Source organism: Lutra lutra, chromosome 10 (assembly GCF_902655055.1).
Source record: "Lutra lutra chromosome 10, mLutLut1.2, whole genome shotgun sequence".
NCBI lineage: Eukaryota > Metazoa > Chordata > Mammalia > Carnivora > Mustelidae > Lutra > Lutra lutra.
In genome coordinates this window covers 108,464,621-108,483,454 of record NC_062287.1, presented here as the reverse complement: position 1 = coordinate 108,483,454, position 18,834 = coordinate 108,464,621, and the positions used below count along the sequence as shown (strand labels likewise).

General features: G+C 52.7%; 1 protein-coding gene across 2 annotated transcripts in view; it reads right to left on the bottom strand.

Moving 5' to 3' along the window:
• Positions 1-10,704: 10,704 nt before the first annotated feature.
• PACS1 (phosphofurin acidic cluster sorting protein 1) overlaps positions 10,705-18,834 on the bottom strand; it is a 144,577-nt gene continuing 136,447 nt past the window's right edge. For both annotated transcript variants that reach the window (XM_047691524.1, XM_047691525.1), the window contains exons 20-24: positions 17,121-17,163; positions 16,728-16,863; positions 13,856-14,082; positions 12,316-12,435; positions 10,705-12,165 (exon numbers count right to left, since the gene is read on the bottom strand). In XM_047691524.1, coding sequence (XP_047547480.1) covers positions 12,050-12,165; positions 12,316-12,435; positions 13,856-14,082; positions 16,728-16,863; positions 17,121-17,163 — 642 coding nt within the window. In that variant the 3' untranslated portion in view covers positions 10,705-12,049. The remainder of the gene's footprint in view (positions 12,166-12,315; positions 12,436-13,855; positions 14,083-16,727; positions 16,864-17,120; positions 17,164-18,834) is intronic.

Here is an 18,834-nt window from a genome sequence, read left to right as displayed (position 1 = left end):
GTGCCACGGCCAGAGAGGACAGCGGCAGAAACCCAGGCGCAAGAAGAAGGCCTGGCCTCCTCCGAATACAGAACCAGACTTTTGACATTTATTGACGTTTATCGAGGTAGTTGCCACTTCCTGAGCGCTTACTGTATGTCGGACGCTTTGATGTTTTAAGTGCATGTACTCATTTAATGCCCACAAAGACCCAATGAACCGAGCACTGCTGTTACCCGCGTCTTCCAGGTCTGATCCCAGGCCCCTTTGTCTCTACAGACTAGTTATGCCCCTCGCCCAACTTTCAGAACTGTTTATGTCCCTGTGGGATTCGCAGTAGTTTAGGGCTGCTTCCTAGGGGAAGGGCTTCTTGGCCCTAAGGGAGAAAAAGTTGACGAAGGGCACCTGGGCATCTGTGGAAACAGTCTTGTCCCTGTGGGTGAATGGCCACAGTGATGTCTGTTGACCAGCTGCCCAAGGCAAAATGATTCCGGGCTCAGAGTAAATGTCACCTCCTCAGAGAGCCTTCTCTGATCCCTGACTTCCCATAGAGCCCCCTCCTACACCTGTTTCTCTTTGTAGAACTTAGTTCTTTTAATATTTTTCTTGTTGGTTTTCTGTCTCCTCCCTAGAATGCAGCCCAAGACCTGCCTGTCATGTTCACTCCCTCAGTAGCCCCTGGCCAGCCACACAAAAACAATTAGTAAATGCTGGTTTAAAAAAAAAATGTGGGGGCGCCTGGGTGGCTCAGTCGTTAAGCGTCTGCCTTCAGCTCAGGTCATGATCCCAGGGTCCTGGGATCCAGCCCCACATGGGGCTCCCTGCTCAGCGGGAAGCCTGCTTCTCCCTCTCCCACTCCCCTGCTTGTGTTCCCTCTCTTGCTTTGTCTCTCTCTGTCAAATAAATAAAATCTTTAAAAAAGAAAAAAAAATGTGGGAGGGGGCACCTGTTGGCCTTGCCAAATCCCTTCCAGGCCCAGGTTTTGGTCTGATGCTCTGCAGCTCTGGATTGGTCGCTACTCTGGCACTGCCCCCACTGCCCCTAGGTTGATATCACTAGTGGGCGACAGCAGGATAACCCCCTGAGGTACAAACCCTGCATAACAAAGCCTGGCACTGGTCTCCGGAGATCTGGGATGTTCCTTATGAGTCAGGGTGTATTCAGACCCAGAGTCCCCCAGGTTCAGTGTCCCAGTGGATGCCAGAATCCCCTTGGCCTCATCTCTGCCAGGGAGAGGTCCTACATCCCTAGGTCAAGGATGTCCTTTGACAGGGAGCTCACCACATTCTGCTGTGAGACTGATCTAAAGGTTAGGAAGTTCTCCTTAGCTCGGAAATTACCTTCCAAACTCAAGTTCTATCTTCAGGAAGAATAGCTTCTTCTCTTTTCCTAGTGGAGATATTCGAAGACCTCTGTGGTCTCCCACCCAGTCTTCTCCTTGCCTGTCCTGACAAACCTATCCCTTTACCCTCCCTGCTCCAGTTTCCTGACCCTTCTCCATTCCAGTTTCTTTTTTTCGGGGTGTATTTTAGGTTCAATCCAGAGACTGCTCAGAATGTGGTGCTCAGTCAGTCCAGGGCTCAGGGATCCAGCCAGGGAGTGAACTTCACAGATCACAGAGGGATAGTCCGCACTTAATGACAGTGCCACCTGCCCACTGTGAAGTTGCAGGCTAGGCTAAGTTTGACAGCCACCACACTGGGTCTGCTCAGGGTAAGCTTGTCGGCTAAAACCCTAGACTGTGTGCCTCCCAGTTCCATCCCGCCAGGTTCTTCCAAGTTCTGAGCTCCTGCCCATTATTTTTTCCCCCAGTGATTTTTAAAGGTAGCTAGTGTAGTTCTACAATGCAAAATTCAAAAGGCACCTACAAGTTACAATGCCCTATACTTCTTTCTTTCTGATGGCTGTCCTCAGCCCTTCAGCTCTTCTCCCCAGGATCTCCTACTGTTACCAGTTTCCTATGTTCATCCATTAGGTTGTGTCCCTTAGTGTTGAACTTGGGTTTGTCCTTGTCAGTCTTCCTCCAGGCCCCAGCAGGTTGGAGTCTTTAGTGTTTGGGGGTCTGTCTTCCTTTAGCCCTGCTATCGGCCTTTTCTCTCAGAGGAGGGCTGGCTGCGGTGTGATAATCTGACCTGTGCCTCATATTGTGATGCATTCCCAACTTGACAGCAAGTTCCTGGAGAGGAAACGGGAATCTGGAGCTCAGGGCCCCTTTGTCAGTCTTATTGAGGCTTGACTTGGGAATGTCTTGTGAAAGGGGCTTCATCGGAAGGTTCTTCTAGAGATTGGGATTCGGTGGTGCCACGTGGGTCCTGGGTATCTCCTATTATTTTAAGCCTTCAGTGGTGCCCCGTGCTGTGCGTCCTGGGTTGAGAGCCACGGCTTAAAATGTTTTTGTTCTACAGGTAAGGAAACTGAAGCCGGGAGAGGGGAAGGCAGCTGCGCATGCAGAGAGAGCGTGCTGTAGTCGGGGAGCTCAGGCTCCCAGTGATCACCACGTCCTTCTCTCATCTATAGTCCAGCTTATTTTGCTGCATTGTGTAGGGGAGACAGACCACATAGAGTAGAGGTCAAGAGAACCGAGGTCCGATTGCTTGTATACACCCTCAATACGGCCTCACGCAGGTCCACCCGGAAGCCCTGAATGGACACTTGTCTGACACATGCACGTGGAGGTGTGCCCGTGTTTACAGGCCCACGTAAGGACCATACCACACACACCCAAGCACAAACACACAGCCACAACCCCTGCCTTTTTCCCTTGTGCTTTCTCAGTCTAATAGCGCACATTCCTTTTGTCATCTTTTTCCACGTAAATGGAAAGAGCATTTTTCAGTCTCCGTTTATGACTTCTGCCGGATTCCTGCTCCGGCTTTTCTGCTCTCCGCAGGGTTCTGGGCTTTCTTTGTGATTCTCTTTGGCCATCCTGCCCTGCTCCTCCCTGTGTGCTGAGTGGGGGTGAGGGCGGGGGTCTGCCCTCCCGGGTTCTCAGGCTCTTATCTTGCTTTAAAGCGCTTAATCTTGCCTGTGTCCAACCTTCTCAGCCACTTGGCTTCTAATCTTGTCCCTGAGGGTTCTACTGTGCTTGTCCCAGGGGAAGAGACTGTTACTTCATCCTGCTCTGTTCTGCATTCCCCCTGCAGCTGCTGGTCTCCTGCCAGGCTGCTGATGGGTGCTCTGTTAGTGGAGAAAAAGGGAGGAGTCTATGCCCAGTGGTGATTCAGCTCCTCATGCCATTTTCCGCAGAGCTAATCAGCTTGCCCCCGCCTGTCCCATGCCTGGGGGGGTTGTTTTTGCTACTTTTAATGTTTTCTCCCTTAAAATCACTCCTCCTGCTCCCACCCCTTCCCCTTGGATCCTCAGAAGCACCCATTCCATTGAAATCTGCTTTCTTAAATTTTTCTTTTTCCTTTGGCTAGTGCCACTACTTTTCTTGGAAGTGTTTGGGGGGCACTTTTGCCAAACATATCTTCCACCTGGAAATGTCAGCAGGTTCATGACGTGCTCAAGATTGGAGGCTCCTTCAAGATCGTGTCTCCTTTACGTGATGAGCAGCTCACTGCTTCCTGAGGGACTCGTTCTACTGTGAACACCCCTGGTTGTCCATTCTTTCTGCCCCTGAGTCAAGAGTCCAGACTGCTTAGAGCTCCCCCGAGAGGCTCCTGATTCCTATCCTGGTAGCCACTTGGCAAACCGGTAGGTACCCTCTCTTCCTTGTGACCTCCCAGCCAGACTAGAGGTGTCCTTACCCTGCTCAGTGAGAGGGCAAACAGGCTTTGGGGTCATCCTCAGCTAGGTTCAATGCCATATTTCTTTTTTTTTTTTTTTAAAGATTTTATTTATTTATTTGACAGAGAGAAATCACAAGTAGGCAGAGAGGCAGGCAGAGAGAGAGGAGGAAGCAGGCTCCCTGCCGAGCAGAAAGCCCGATGCGGGGCTTGAACCCAGGACCTGGGATCATGACCTGAGCCGAAGGCAGCGGCTTAACCCACTGAGCCACCCAGGCGCCCCTCAATGCCATATTTCTCCATCTGCCCGCTGTAGGGCTTTGCACATGCTCTGTAACTTCATCTCTTTCCTCATTTGTAAAATAAAGCTCCTCATACTTACCTCTTTGGGTCCTTGCGGAAATAGAATAAAACAGCAGAGTTAAGATCTTAACATTAGGCCTTGTACGTAACAGACACTGTTACTAGTAGTTATTTAGGATTATTATCAGCACCAGCCTTACTGTTGGATCGACCCGGTGCTAGCGGACGGAGAGTGGGGAGAAAGCATACGAAATATTGGGCGGTCTCTTAAGGTGTTGGAAGGAAAAGACATTCGGGATGAAAGCGAGCAGTAAAAGAGGCAGCAAATGGAAAGGCGTGTCTGGATACAAGTGCTAAGCTGTCTGGTGCTGGTCGGGATGGAGAGAGCTCCGCCCAGCCAGGGGTGTTCTCGCCTTCTCTGTCCAGTCAGTTCCCCTGTGTGTTCAGGACACCCCAATCTCCGTCTAACCCAGATCACTGCCCTGAGCTCCGTCCAGGCCTATTTTTCAACTCCAATTGGACACTAAACTCTGAGCAGCACAGAGCATCCTTGCCCTGAACTCACCATCTCCTGCCCAAATCTCTTCCAGGAATGTCCCACTCTCTGCCGGTTCACCTTGAGCAGCCAGCCAGCCCCTCTCCTTGTCTCTTTCTCTTTTGACCCAATTTCCTCCCCAGCCACCTACCCTTACTGATTTTACCTCTTGAATTGAATGAAAAATTCCATTCTCCTGCAGCTCTCCTCCCTTTACCATTGTCTGTGTCTCTGTCACATCTTTTCTCAATTGCTGCAACACTCTTCCAGCTCTTCTGGTCTTCAGTCTTGTTTCCTCTAATCTGTTGTCACAAGGTGATCTTGCTAAATTCCCTCATCTCACTGGCTCTCCACTGATCTCAGGAAAAAGTGCACAGCCCTCACCCAGGCAGACAGTGAGGATAACCACAGCTATATGGCTGTGCAATGCCCTGGCTGTCTCCTTTCTCTTCCGCCCTGTCGTGCCCCATGCCCACTGCTTTGCAGTCTTGTTAACCACCCAAGGGTCTCTGAACAAGGCAAACTCTCTCTTATCTCCTGTTTTTGCTATTTCCTGTGTTTGGAACATCCACTGCGTTAGGCATCTTTAAGATGCTGCTCAGGTGTTGTCTCCTTTGTGACATCTTCCCCAGGCTGGATTAGATGTCCTTCTGCCATATTCCTGTGCAACGTGTCATGCTTTGTGGCAATTGTCTGTCTGCCTCCCTTGCTCACCTCGGAGTTCCTATGTAGGTAAGAACCCAACCATGTCTTCATCATGTACCGTGATAGGACATTAATATGTGTAGGATGTATGGATGATTGGGAATTTGGGATCTGAGTGGGGCCTTGAGAAATGGTCTGGAGTCAGATGACCTGGGTTAGAAATCTGGTTCCTTCTCAACAGGTCTATGTGCACTGGACAAGTGACAACCCCGCACTGATCCTTTTAGCTAGCTTTTTAGTATTTGCCATGCACCAGAGTGATGGGTGCTGGAGATGTAGGTTGAGTCCCTGTTCACCTGGAGCTCTCATTCTGATGTGGTACAAAGATGTTTATTGCTGGCGACGTTGAATGCCGTGACTACAGAAAGAGCTCAGGTAGAGGCTAACTTAACAGCGGCGCTTTGGGCAGGGCGGTTGGGAAAGCCTCTGTGATGTGTAGGCTGCATCCTAAAGACAAAGGGAGTAGCTCTGTGGGGGCAGACAGACCATTTAAGGTGGGAAGAACCGTGTGTTTGAGGCCCGATCAGGGAAGAGGAGTGTGATTACCGCAGGATCAGGTGTGGCTCAAGGGCGAAGATCGTAGGGCTGGAGAAAGCAGCTAGAAGGGAAGTGAGGGGTAGTGGGGCCAAATGTGTAGGCCTGATGGGCCACGGGGTGGGTGACTGGAGGTAGCCGCTGAAGGGTCCTAGCAAGGCAGTGAGGTACTCTGGCTTACGTTTGGGAACAGTATCTGAGAGGCGGAATGAACAGGAGTCATTGTGGTGACACAGGACAACTCGGTAGCTTCTGCCTTGAGTAGGATGGACGCTGTGTCATTATCAAAACTGGGGCAGATGGAGGGAAATCAAGAGTTCTGGCTGAGCCATACTGGGGAGGTCTGTGAGTATTCAAGTCATGTAAATGCTTAGAAATGAGAGTTTATGGGCGGCTGGGTGTTTCGGTCGGTTAACCGTCTGCCTACGGCTCAGGTCACGATCCCAGGGTCCTGGGATCTAGTCCTGCATCAGGCTCCCTGCTCAGTGGGGAGTCTGCTTCTTTGCCTGCTGCTCCCTGTGCTTGTGCTCTCAATCCCTCTCAGAGAAATAAATAAATAAAATCTTAAAAAAAGAAATGAGAGTTTAGATTTGGGATGGGGGTGGGGCTGGGAGCGGGGAGTTCTCTGAATTGGGGCTTCCTCCTTGGTAAAAAGGAAGTATCAGCTGAACTGATTTCCTGGGGCAGCTTGAAGGAGTCTGGGGCAGAAACTGCACGAAGCATTTTTGCAGCAGCCTGGCCAGAAGGAAATGCTCGCAGGTGGTGTTGAGGAGGTCATCCATGCCACAGTCTCTGGACACAGCAGTGGGTGGTGAGGGATGGAGTTTAAAAACATGGATTTAGAAATCTGCTGTCTAGGGGCACCTGGGTGGCTCAGTGGGTTAAGCTGCTGCCTTTGGCTCAGGTCATGATCTCCGAGTCCTGGGATTGAGCCCCGCATCGGGCTCCTTGCTCAGTGGGGAGCCTGCTTCTCTCTCTGCCTCTGCCTGCCTCTCTGCCTACTTGTGCTCGCTCTCTCTCTCTCTCTCTCTCTCAAATAAATAAATAAATAAATAAAATCTTTAAAAAAAAAAAAAAGAAAGAAATCTGCTGTCTAGAAGAAATCTGCTCTCCAGAATCCAAATAATGCATATAGAGGAAAATCTATATTTTATCTAGGCGGTGCTTAGTGGCTTCCAGCCTAAGAGCACAGTAGGGAAGGGGGTGCGAGCTTACTAGCCAACACTACCTCAGTCAGATGATCAAGGCTGACAAATCATGTTGAAGGCAGGTACCCTTGATATGATGTGCTGGCAAATTCCAGCCAAGAGGCAGTCTACAAAATACGTGACCAGTACACCTCAAAGCTGTCAAGGTTATCAAAAATAGAGAAAGTTTAAGAAAATGTCATAGCTTAGGGCGCCTGGGTGGCTCAGTGGGTTAAAGCCTCTGCCTTCAGCTCAGGTCATGATCTCAGGGTCCTGGGATCAAGCCCCTCATCAGATTCTCTGCTTAGCGGGGAGCCTGCTTCCCTCTCTCTCTCTGCCTGCCTCTCCACCTACTTGTGATCTCTGTCAAATAAATAAATAAATAAATTCTTAAAAAAAAAAAAAAAAGAAAGAAAAGAAAATGTCATAGCTCCAAGTATTAAATGTAGTGTGGTATCCTGGATGGGATACTGGAATACATAAAAGAACTTTAGGGGTGCTGGATGGCTCAGTCTATTAAATGTTAACATTAAACGTCTGTCTTCACTGAGGTCATGATCCTGGGGTTCTGGAATCCAGCCCATCTGGCACCCTGCTCAGTGGGGAGCCTGATTCTCTCTCTTCCTCTATAGCTCCCTCTGCTCGTGCTCTCTTTCTCTCTCAAATTAAAAAAAAAAAAAAAAAATCTTTAAAAAACCCTGACTTTAGGGAAAAACTAAGGAATTGGGAGTTAAACATGGACTTGAGTTTATAATAATGTATCAATGTTGGTCCATTAGTTGTAAGAAATGTGCCATACTAATGTAACATGTTAGCAATAGGAGAAACCTGGGGTTGGGGGGTGTTGTACAGCAACTCTTTGTTCCATCTTTGCAACTTTTCTGTAAATCTAAAACTATTCTAAAATACGTGTTTGTTTAAATTAACAATAAAACAATCTGGCATTGGTATATGAGTTAGACAGAAGTTCTTCCACCTTCTGCACCAAAATGCTACTCTTGGCCTTAGACAATGTTTCTGGCAGCCCGATGGACAGTTCTGCTCTGGGGCAACCTTGACTCTCCATGACTGGGCAAAGCTGTCTCAACGTGTAAATCTAAGTTGCTCCATGTTTGGAATTCTGGAGATCATTCCTACACAACCCTTTCCCTCTTCTTAGGAGTCTGTCTTCTTACTCCAGGGCCTGTGGGAAAAGTCAGGTATCTTGTGGGCTGAGGCACTGGTATCTGAGCAGTGCATGGGGACTGGGGACTCCACTGCCGCAGTACAAGGCCTCTTCACTCATTCTGTTGACTGAAAGTCACTGCGGACCTAGGACGAGCCAAGAAGGATCCTGGGTACCAAAGTTAGAGCAGGTTAAAAAAAAAAAAATTCCCATTTCCTTGGAGCTTACATTCCAGTGAGGAGAGAGAAACAAATGGATAATTAAGCTAAGGAATGAGAAGTGCTAATAAGGAAAACTAAAGAAGGGGGAGAGAAAAGGGAGGTGCTATGTGAGAAAGGTAGAGCAGGGAAGGCTTCTCTGTCACCTTTAAGCCAAGACTTCAATGGGGGAGCAAGCCACATGGACCTAGAGGCAGGGGCACGATGGGCAGGGGGAACAGCTTATGCAAAGACCCTGAGGCAGAGCATGCCTGTGTCTGAGGAATGCAGAGGGGGCCAGTGGGGGAGGGGCAGAGTGAGAGGAGAGATCAATCGGCCCTCAGGAGGTCGGATCACCTAGGCCTTATGAGTTATGGTGAGGGCTTTGGATTATATTCCTAGTGGGATGGAAGCCATTGGACAGTTCAAATTGGTAATTTAACACGATATGATTAACATTTTAAAAAGCTCTCTCTGGCTATTGTGTGGAGAACAGACTACAGGAAGAGTAGGTGGAAGCACAGATAATTAAGAGGCTATGAACACATCCAGACACGGGGTAACAGCAGCAGCGAAAGCGGCGCAGCGCTGCCGGGTTCCCAGTCTGTCTTGGGAAAGCTGGTAGGATTTGCCGGTGGACTGGATGTTGGGGATGAGGGCCAGATGAGTCAGTGGTGGTTCCAAAGGTTTTGGCCTCAGCTCCTGAAGAGTGGGGCGGGGGGAGAGTCTGTGCACAGAACAGTAATTTGCACTGCAGGGCTGAGTGTGGGGGGAGAGAAGGCCGGGCGTGCGAGCCCTGCACTGCCCAGTGTTCCATGGCTGGGAAGCTGGAGAGACAGTAAGGGAGGCCAAGAAAGGGCAGTCAGAGGAGTGGAAGGAGAGCAGAGAGCTGTCCACAGGCCAAGTGGGGGGTCAAGAAAGAAAAGTGACCCTTGGATGTGGCACCTGAGGTCACTGGTGACCTTGGTAAGGGAACTTCTGATGGGCTGTTGAGGAAAAAAGCCTGAAGGAGTAGAAGCGGAGGCAGGATACATGAACAGCTCCGGAAGACTTTCACTTTCCAGGGAGCAGAGACACGGCAATCAGAGGGAATCTAGAAGCGAGGAAGTTGTTTTTGACAGGAGAGCTGTTACTGAGTGTGGGCATGCGGATGGCAGGCAGACAGGAAAAAGCCAAAGATCCAGTAGAGATGAAGGCAGGAGAAAGGGGGCAACTGTAAGAGTGAAGCCCCCAGAGGTGGGAGGAGGGGTGGCCCTGGATGCGGAGTCAGACCCAGCAGGATGGGAGCGCAGGTCTCTTCCTCCCCCTCATCTTCCCATCATCTGCTCTGTCTTCTCAGTTCTGAGCTGGACCTAAGTCTACTTGTCCCCCACACCCCTCCAGCTGGGGACTTCCACCGCTCCTGGGTCCCCCCTCCCCCCTGCACTGCCTGCACGCTCTCCCTTGGCCTCCGGCCCCCAGGCCTCTCTTGGAGCTTCCAGTCTGTCCTGAGACAACACTCACATCCTCTCTAGCTCATCTTAAACACAATTTGACTTCTGGCGTTTCCTCTCACCAACCAGATTGTACACCTTGTTCGGTAACTAACGTGCAGATTTCATTTCTGGGACACTGTCACAGACCTCGCTGGACTTTCCCCCTTGGGAGACGGGCATTATCTCCACGTTCCAGGCTCAGAGAGCTTGGTGTGGGGCTACACTGTTGAGTCCCAGAGGCTCCCTCCCTTAGGTCACTGGACCACAGGGCTTGGGGAGCCAGTGAAGGCCTGTCCAGTTGGTCATCCACTCCTCTGTGGCCGTGTCCTGCAGGGCAAGGACGCCAAGCCCTTCGGTCCCCTTCCCCACGCAAGCCCCAACTTCTGGGCACTTCTTCACCGGAGGAAGGCTGGTGTGCAGGCCTCCATCCGGGAGTGTGTGAAGAACCAGGCATCTGGGGAGCAGGGGCTATGACTGTTTTCCATCTCTGAGTTAAGGGCAGGTAGGAAAGCCAACTCAACGACAGACCCCAGCTCCACCCCTCCACCTGGGCCTCAGACTTCACTAGCTTCCAGAAACTATGGCAGGACAAAGTTCTACTTTTTAATCAGAAGAGCAGAAACCGCCCTCGACATGTCATTGTCTTGGGAGGTGGGATTTGGGGATGGTGAGTCCTAGAGAAAAAGAAGAGATTTTGGTGTGAGCAGAGCGTTACTTCTGTTTCTGACCTCTGCTTGCCTCATGCCGGGAAAGACACCTTCATGCCTGTTTCTCTAATTGAGGAAATGAGAATACGCTTCTTGCTAGCCGTTTGAAAGGAGTCGACTGTGCTGTGGAGGGGAGAGGGTCGTACAGATCCTGAGTCACAGTGAGAGGCATAGAAGCCCAAGCCTTGCTAGTTGGTAAGAAATCACCAGTTTATTGAATGAAAAACCCAACATCCACTCAGTCCCTCAAGCCCCACCCCTCTCCGGCCCCAGGAGAGCAGCTCAGCCCAGGAGACGCTCTGGACAGCAGGGCTGAGCAGGGGGTAAGGGCTGGAGGAGTTTGGGGAGGTATGGAGAATGAGAAAAACACTTTTCAAAATGAAGTTCTGTGCAAAAACTTCTAGAAGTGGTGAGAGAGGGCAACGGTAAAGCTCCGAAGGTGCGGGGAGGGGGGTAGGCATGGAGGGCTGCGGCTGGGATGGTGGCCCTGTGTGCTCAGCTTCTCCTGAGAATGCTGATGGCCAAGGCTGAGGGGGTGGCTCAGACCCCCGTGGCGAGAGGGCAGGATTGGAGCCCACCGGAGAAACACCCGGCTGGGAAGGCGGGCTCTCTGCCTAGGCGTGAGGAGGGGAAGGACACACTAGGGAGTGCGACACAAATGGACACGGAAGGCACAGGGAGATGCAGGGTCACAGACAATATGCCAGTGGGGGGTCTGTCTCCCATCTGTCCCAGTCAGGAGTTCAGGAAGAGGCAGCACTGTGCTGGCGGGGGAGGGGAGAGGCAGAGGGAGGAGAGTCACCAACAAGGGGGAAGCCACAAGGACAGGGGTTGGTGCCCAAGCAAGTCACATGGAACCACCAAGAGACTGGCTGTGCAGAGAACCAAAGAAACATTCAAGGGTGCTTGTGACATTTAGGGGGGAACCTGGGGGTAAGTGAGGTGGTCGTGCATGGGGGAGATTGGGAAGGCCCCTCCACCCCAGAGAGACATGGCATCACCATAAAAAAGCTGTCCGGCGGTGAGGGAGGGGTGGGGCTGCCCCTGTGACTGTGGAGGGGAGGATGGGCCCTTGGGTTCAGGGTACCCCTCTGACACCCACTGGGAGAACCCACAGCGTGGGAAGTGGCCGTGGGCTCCACTTGAGGGGGATAGGCAGGGCAGCTGGCAGAGATAGGGAGGGCTGGACTCCCTGCTGGGGGCCAGGATCCCAGGCTTCCTATTTCCAGGAAGGAACGGGTGCCATGTGGGGAGATTAGAAGTTGGTGAAGGAATGCCCAGGACTCAATTCCAGGGATGGGCGCCAGAAGGCAAAATCGACATGCCTTGGGCCTGGAGCAGGAAGGAAAGGAGTGAGCAGGAGGGAGGGGAGCAGTGTCCCCACTGGCAGTGTCCTTCAGGACTGGGCAAGAAAGATGCAGACTCCCGGGCCAGGAAAGGGGATGCTGGGCCGGGGCCTGCTGGCCTCCCCCTGCCCGCAGGCGGTGAGGCTGGTGGCAGTGCCAGGAGGGAGAGTGGCCAGGAGATAGTGCCCTCAGGTGGCCTTGCTGCCACTGAACAGTCCCACTGGAAAGTGCTTGACATGGGTGGGCCACTGGGCCGCCAGCTGGAAGAACTTGATGTCACTCCACTCGACTCCGTCGATGGACACTGGGGTGACAGGGGAAGGAGGGGTTGACCAGGGCTGCTAAGGCCACCTCCCCAGGGTCCCTTGGGGAGGGCCATCGTCTCCCTCCCCCCAGAGTCCCCTGCCCCTCTTCTTCCCACCCTGCCCGGCACCCTCCTCCCATCTCCCCGTACCTCTCAGCATGGTCTGCTGCTGCTTGGCGGAGCAGATGAGGCGGCTGATGCCCTCGATGACCTGGCTCTTGGAATCTACCTCTTTTTCTCGAGGTTTCTTGCTCAGGAAGATGGTGGGAACTGGAAGGCAAGCAAAACCACCTCCATCCCAGCCCTGGGAAAAGCAGCCACCCCTCCCCTCTCTCTCATCCCCACCAGCCCCTCCTCCTGTGGGAAGGGGAGGTGATTTGCAGCCAGCCATCCCTTCTTCCTAGCTCGGGGGATGCAGGAAGTGCAAACCAGATCTTTGTTCTGCCCCCTCCCAGCACAAGCCTCTCCCTGAACCTTGGTATCTTTAACTGTGTAACGAGGACCTGGAGCTAGTTTCTGAGGTCCCTTCTGGCTTGAATGTTCTAGTAGCCTGTGGGGCAAGGTGCCCATGCCCTTGGGCTCTCTCTCCTACACACTCACACGCACATAGGGCCGAGTCTGCTGTGGCTAGGAGGGCCTCATGGCAGGGTCTGCAACGGCTCTGGCCCCAGGGCTGTCGGGGCATCGAGGGGCGCACTGCAGCAGGCCTGCCCGGGCCGTGTCTCTGAGGTGCCTCTGTTGTTTGGTTTTAGGCCTGCCGCAGCCCCTGCTTGCCCCCGTGCGGAGCTCTATGAAGCAGAGGCATGAACAGAAAGAGGCCTAGCTGCTTTGAGAGTGCTGAGGAGGGAGGGTCCAGCAGTTAAAGGAAGCTGACAGCTGGCTGGTGGTGGGCTGCGAGGGCCCGAGTCCCCCGGCAGGCTCGCCTGCTGCGGCCGGCGCCCAGCAGAGCACACAGCGGCAAGCTCTGCCAGGCACTGGCCCGGCCGGGGGTGTTCCTGCCTTACTCTCTCAGATCAGAGGGCCCAGGGCCAACCCCCAACTCTACCTCTAGTGCCTGAAACCGCCCCTCTTATCCAAAATGGGCTGTACTCCTCTTAATTCTTTTAAAAAAATATTTTATTTATTTATTTGGAAGAGAGCATGAGTGGAGAGAGGGAGAAGGAGACTCCCTGCTGAGCAGGGAGACCTACATGGGACCTGATCCGAGGACCCTGAGATCATGACCTGAGCTGAAGGCAAACACTTAACTGACTGAGCCACGCAGGTGCCTTTAACTCCTCCTCTTAACTCTTAAACAACTATGCCCTTTTGCTCATGTGGGCTTGAGCGACTTCCAGGATTGGGTGCAAATGCCGGCATCATGGGGACGCAGTGATGTGCTCCTCTGTCACGTGGTCCACCCTAGAGGGCAGTGGCCGGAAAGCCCCTTCCTTATGGCGGCGCTAACTGCCCCAGGCCACGGTGCTGATGTTCAGCAGGCAGGGACTGGTTACTCACTGGGGACATTTGTTTCCTTGATTACAGAAGGACTGGCCTCATCTTGCAAGGGGGGCTAAGACCCTTGCAGAACCCTGGGCTGGACCACATGATAGAGGTGCTGCTCTGCCCTCATCCAGAGGTCTCCCCGACCCTGAGAGGAGAGAGTGAACCCTAGTGGCCCTGATCGTCCCTGGCCTCAGATGTCACCTACCTTTCTTGTTCTTCTCTTTGGTGACTACAGTCATTGCCATGGTGCCAGAAAGCTGGGCTTCCCCACCATGGGGCAGGCGGGAAACCTGCACTGAGCGGAAGACGCTCTTGAGGGTGTTCTTGGAGCTGGCATCCCTCTTGTCACCTTCCCTCCTCCGCTCGCCAGGGTGGCCCAGCCAGTAGTCCACCTGGAGGCCAATCACGTCCCCATATGGGCTGTTGGGGCTCCTGAGGAAGGGGAACAGTAATGGAGAGTAGGCTCTGCCCTCAGTTCCCAACTACTTGGCTGGCCTCAGGGGCCAGGAGGGGACTTCCAGGCTCTGGGCGGGGTGAGGGGAGGTGGCGGGCTAGTGGTTCTGGGTTCCCTCCGGTCCCACGGAATTGGTTTGTGTGGGAAGGGAGTGATGGAATGATCGGAAGACAAAGCCAGGAGAGGGTGAAGACCTGAGGCACTGTGAGGGAACCAAACACAAAGTCACAGGGGAAGAGGGGAGCAGAGAGGAAGGAGGCTTGCCGCAGGAGGTGTGCACACATACTTACACATGCTCCTGCACGCACTCGCGCACACACACGCATGGACACACCCGGCAAGCAGAGCCCAGGAGAGACCCAACCAAGGGCCAGAGAGACAAAGTGGGCAGAGGCGCAAGCACCTTGGCTGGCTCCGCCACAGACCCAGGAGGCCGAGCCGGTGGCTGCCGACCCGCTGCTTTCTCTTATTTATGGCACTTCTAGCTCAGGGGTAATTTTAGCTCCACGGCGAGAAAAGGCTGATGTTTTCTAGAAAGGAGGTGTCAGACACAATAGGTACACAGGCTACAAAAGTCATCTGACATTTCTCTTTCTGCCTGGTTCTAGTGGTTCCACTAAAAACCAGCTTTAACAGGATGGGAAAGGAGGTCGAGGTTAACGGCTGGTCTGCACACCCTTCGGGAAGCCTGGAACTATGAAGCATTACTGGCCGTGTGCGATTTCCTCCTTTCCTGAACTGTCCCTTCCATAGATCAGCAGAGACCACGAAGGGAAGTGAAAAGGGAAGGAGGGGAGGAGAGGGTGAGGGAGGGTACGGGCTGGGATCCAAGGTGCAACTGAGGCTTCTCGACATCTGAGAACATTTATGTTCTTCAGGGACCAAGACCCCGTCACTGGTGTTTCTGGACATATGACCGGCCAGTGCCTACCCTCTCTGCTGCTGAGGACCCTCCCCAGAAGAAACAGGAAGAGCCCAGCACAGAAAAGGGGAATAGGGAGGAAGAAGGTGCAGGGGCCCATTTGTGTTCCTGCCCCACGCCTGCCCTTTTCTCACCTCATGGCCTGTTCCCCTTGGGCCCCTTCTGGGACGGCTCTGCTCCACCCTTCCCTTCAGCGCCTCCTGCTCAGGCCTGGCATGACAGCTGCCTCCTGAGAGGCCAGCCTGAGCACCTGGTCTAAACTCTGGATACTTAAGACCCTAAAGAAATTCTGTCCCCTTGCAGAACCATCCTCTACTGATTTTCCATAGCCCTCACTGCAATCTACAGTTCGAATTTTTTGCGGCTCTGGCATTGCCAGGGCCCGGCAGCCTAAGCTCCAAGACGAGGACGAGCCTTTCTTATTTGCTGCTACAGTTCCAGTGCCCCAAATGGCCACTGTCATGACAGACAGACAGACTGCCTGCCTGAAAGAAGGCAGCAGCTCCCGCGTGCCAGGCACCAACAACACAAGCTCTTTCTGAAGCCTCACGAAACTCTGACACGGCCATTTCACTCCACTCCCGGAGTCGGAAATGAAGCTTAGTAACTAAACTTCAGAAACTTTAGTTTGGCTCCTAAACCTTTTCAGAGGCCCATTTGTGTACTTGCTTGTAAAATCCATTTTTAGCAAGAACCCTGCTAAGACAGTTAGCAAGAGCCCCACCCTCCGTCTGATCACCTGGGGTGCCTGGTCAGGCTCCTCATCCCCTGCCGCCCCCCAGGAGACGTCTGTCACCCTGACTTGTCTTAGCAAGAGTCCTGTCAGGAGTGTTTAGAAGCCCCCCGTACCCCTGGCTTTTCCTCTTAGTAATTTTCCACCCACGCTCACTCCCAGGGTAGAAATCTCCACTTGGAGCTGAGCCACCCACCCTGCAAAATCCACAGCAGTGCCCCCTGCACCTGTCTCGATGGTCATGCCCTGATGTGGTCTCCCTGTGTCTTTTTTTTTTTTTTTTTCAAGATTTTATTTATTTATTTGGGGTGGGGGAAGCATGCAAGTGGGGGGAGGGGCAGACGCAGAGGAAGAGAGAGAATTCCAAGCTGACTCTGTGCTGAGCGTGGATCCTGACATGGGGCTCGATCCCACGATCCTGAGACCATGACCTGGGCTGAAATCAAGAGTCAGAGGCTTTACCAACTGAGTCACCCAGGTGCCCCTCCCTCACTGCGCTTTAACAAGTGTCACTGAGTAATCTGTTCTTTAGCACAAGCTAGTACAGCGGACTAACACAGAGCCATGACTCAAACCAGGCTGTGCAGGACTCCCATGGCCGCACTCCATCATACCGGGCGGTCCCCCAGCAAGACCCCTGCATAGCACTTTATAGGCTGGGAAGAGCCTCCCTGCCACTTGTCTCATTCACTTCTACCCCGGGGGGACAGATGGGGAAGAAAGTATCCCGCACTGTACAGAGTAGTTCCACGTGCCTGGCTAGTGCCCTAAGTCTCTGAATTGGGACTCCAAAGCTCTCGCCACTATCCTGCTTTCCACACTCAGTAAGCCATCGTCGTTATGCAATGCTGTAGGCAGGCGGGGATGGAGGGGTGGGGGAGGGTGGTGCTAAGGGGGAGACAGTCAGGTTCCTGGGCCCTGATGGAGGGGTTTGGAAGGAAGGAGAGGTATGGGCAAGAGCCCCTTACCCCACGACGGCGAGGGCACTGCTCATGGAGGGGGACGAAGGAGGGGTGGCTGTGGTATCTCGGCTCAGGCCTGAGCTGGAAGGCGGTGATGTGGAGGGCACGGTGAGGCTGACCACAGGCGAGTCGTCCCCATCGCCTGTCAGGGGGACAGACACAGTTGGCCAGAGGAAGCTACCCTGACCAGTTAATGACAAGGGGTCTCAGCTGCTGCTGAGATAAGCCTGGACAGCTCCCCACTGCCCCCTGCCACCACTTCACCTGGGAAGTGAGGGTGCCCAAACTCTGACTTAACCTTAGGATACCCAGAGGCTTCACCTTCTGGCCTGCCGGACTAGAGAGGAGGCCGAGAAGGCATCGCCTCACTCCACAGGGGCACAAGGGCCCCAGGCTCACCTGCTGTGGAGGGAGAGTCTTCAACCAGACCCACCTTCACCACCTGGGAGAAAAAAGAGACGCTGCATCAGGTCCTCTGACTAAAGCTGTACGCATTTTGGTCCACTTGGAAGCCGGTGATTAGACACAACAGCCGTTACTATGTATCATGCTTTAAACATCTTCGCAAATCCAGAGCAGCCCAGATCTGATCTTTAAGATATGTAAAAAAGCCCCGTTCCAAACAATGAGCTGGGTGGCGCGCAAGACCTCACAGCTCAACTCTGGGGAGTGCAAGGCCGCCCCCAAGGCAGGACCCATTTCAGTATTCTGATAGGGCTTCTTCTAAGATCACGTGGGTAAGACACCGTCAGAGCCACTGGGAGAAAGCTTGGTAAGGCAGTGTGCTGCCGGGGGGTGGGGGGGGACTCTCTGAATGCCTGCCTGTGTGAAACCAAGCAAGGGACCAGCTTCCTCCTTTCCAGACTTGCTGGAATCTGAGAGAATATGGATAAGACAGTGATCCCAGGCACCCCCATCCCTTCTCTACCTCAAGGCAGTGTACTAATTTCAGCTTCCCAAAGAATTTTAGATTTCTCATAGAGAATTCTGGGAAGGAGAGAGGGGGCCCTCCAGCAGCCAGCAAAGGCAAAGCTAGAAACAGACTATTTGAATGCCACAGCTGTGGCTTGAAGTGACAGGTGAATCCTGATGAATTAGCAGGCCCAGGGCCTAGCACTTGGCAGAGGTGCTAGGGAGTGCTATGAGGTCACGGAAACGGGACCCCAGGGACTGACGGGGAGTAGCGATCACGATCACGATCACGTGTGGATGGTTCCCTCAAGGCTACTCAGAACACAGGGCTGCTATTCACTGGGTTTGTCCCAAACTCTCTATGCATCCTTCTTTTAGTTCCTGGAAAGTAACACACTAACATTCTCAACTTCCTGGATACAATTCCCCTTGCTCCCCTGGTACTATATGAGGCTGCCCTTCCTTTGTTTATTTCAATTGAAAAAAAAATTTTTTTTCATATCTCTCTCTGTCTGTGAGGCTAGAGTGGGCAGCAAGCCACAGCTCCATGAAGATGCAAATCAAATCATCAGCCTAGGCTACAGGCCGTGGTCTAGAACTTCCAACATGGCTTCTGGGAGTAGCCCCAGGGGCTAACAGGGACTAAGTGGACTGTTCAGACAGGAGGTCTTAGCAAGGCACAAGAAGGGGCAACCAAATTTCTCCAGGCTCAGGGATTTCCCACGATCCTCAAGACATCCAGAACCTGGGTTGAGCATAGAAGAGGCCCTTCATTTGCATATGCCCCCTACCCAAAGCTAGGAGATTACAGGAAAAAAGACAAGCTGATTTTGAAGAGAAATTCGATTGTCTCATACATGGAAATCTGAAATTTCAGTCATTCTTTTGTGGTATGCTTTGGTCACACAGGGTGTCACCTCTGTCACCTCTGGGATCCCTCTTTTGGTTGGGTCTCTACCTTATGGCTCAGCTACTGCCAAATGAAAAGACAGCACCATCTGACATCAGAGATACCCAAGAGGTTTCCCTTTTATTTCCAAAATCAACTCATCTAGAGATTCTCCTTTGACTAAATAGGAGAGAAAAGAAGGGATCTTCGTTTCAAAGGTACATCTGACCCTGGACACAGAAATACCTACTTCTTGGACTTCTCTTCAGAATATCATCTACCATTATTTCATTTCAGAGGCAGCTTTCTTTT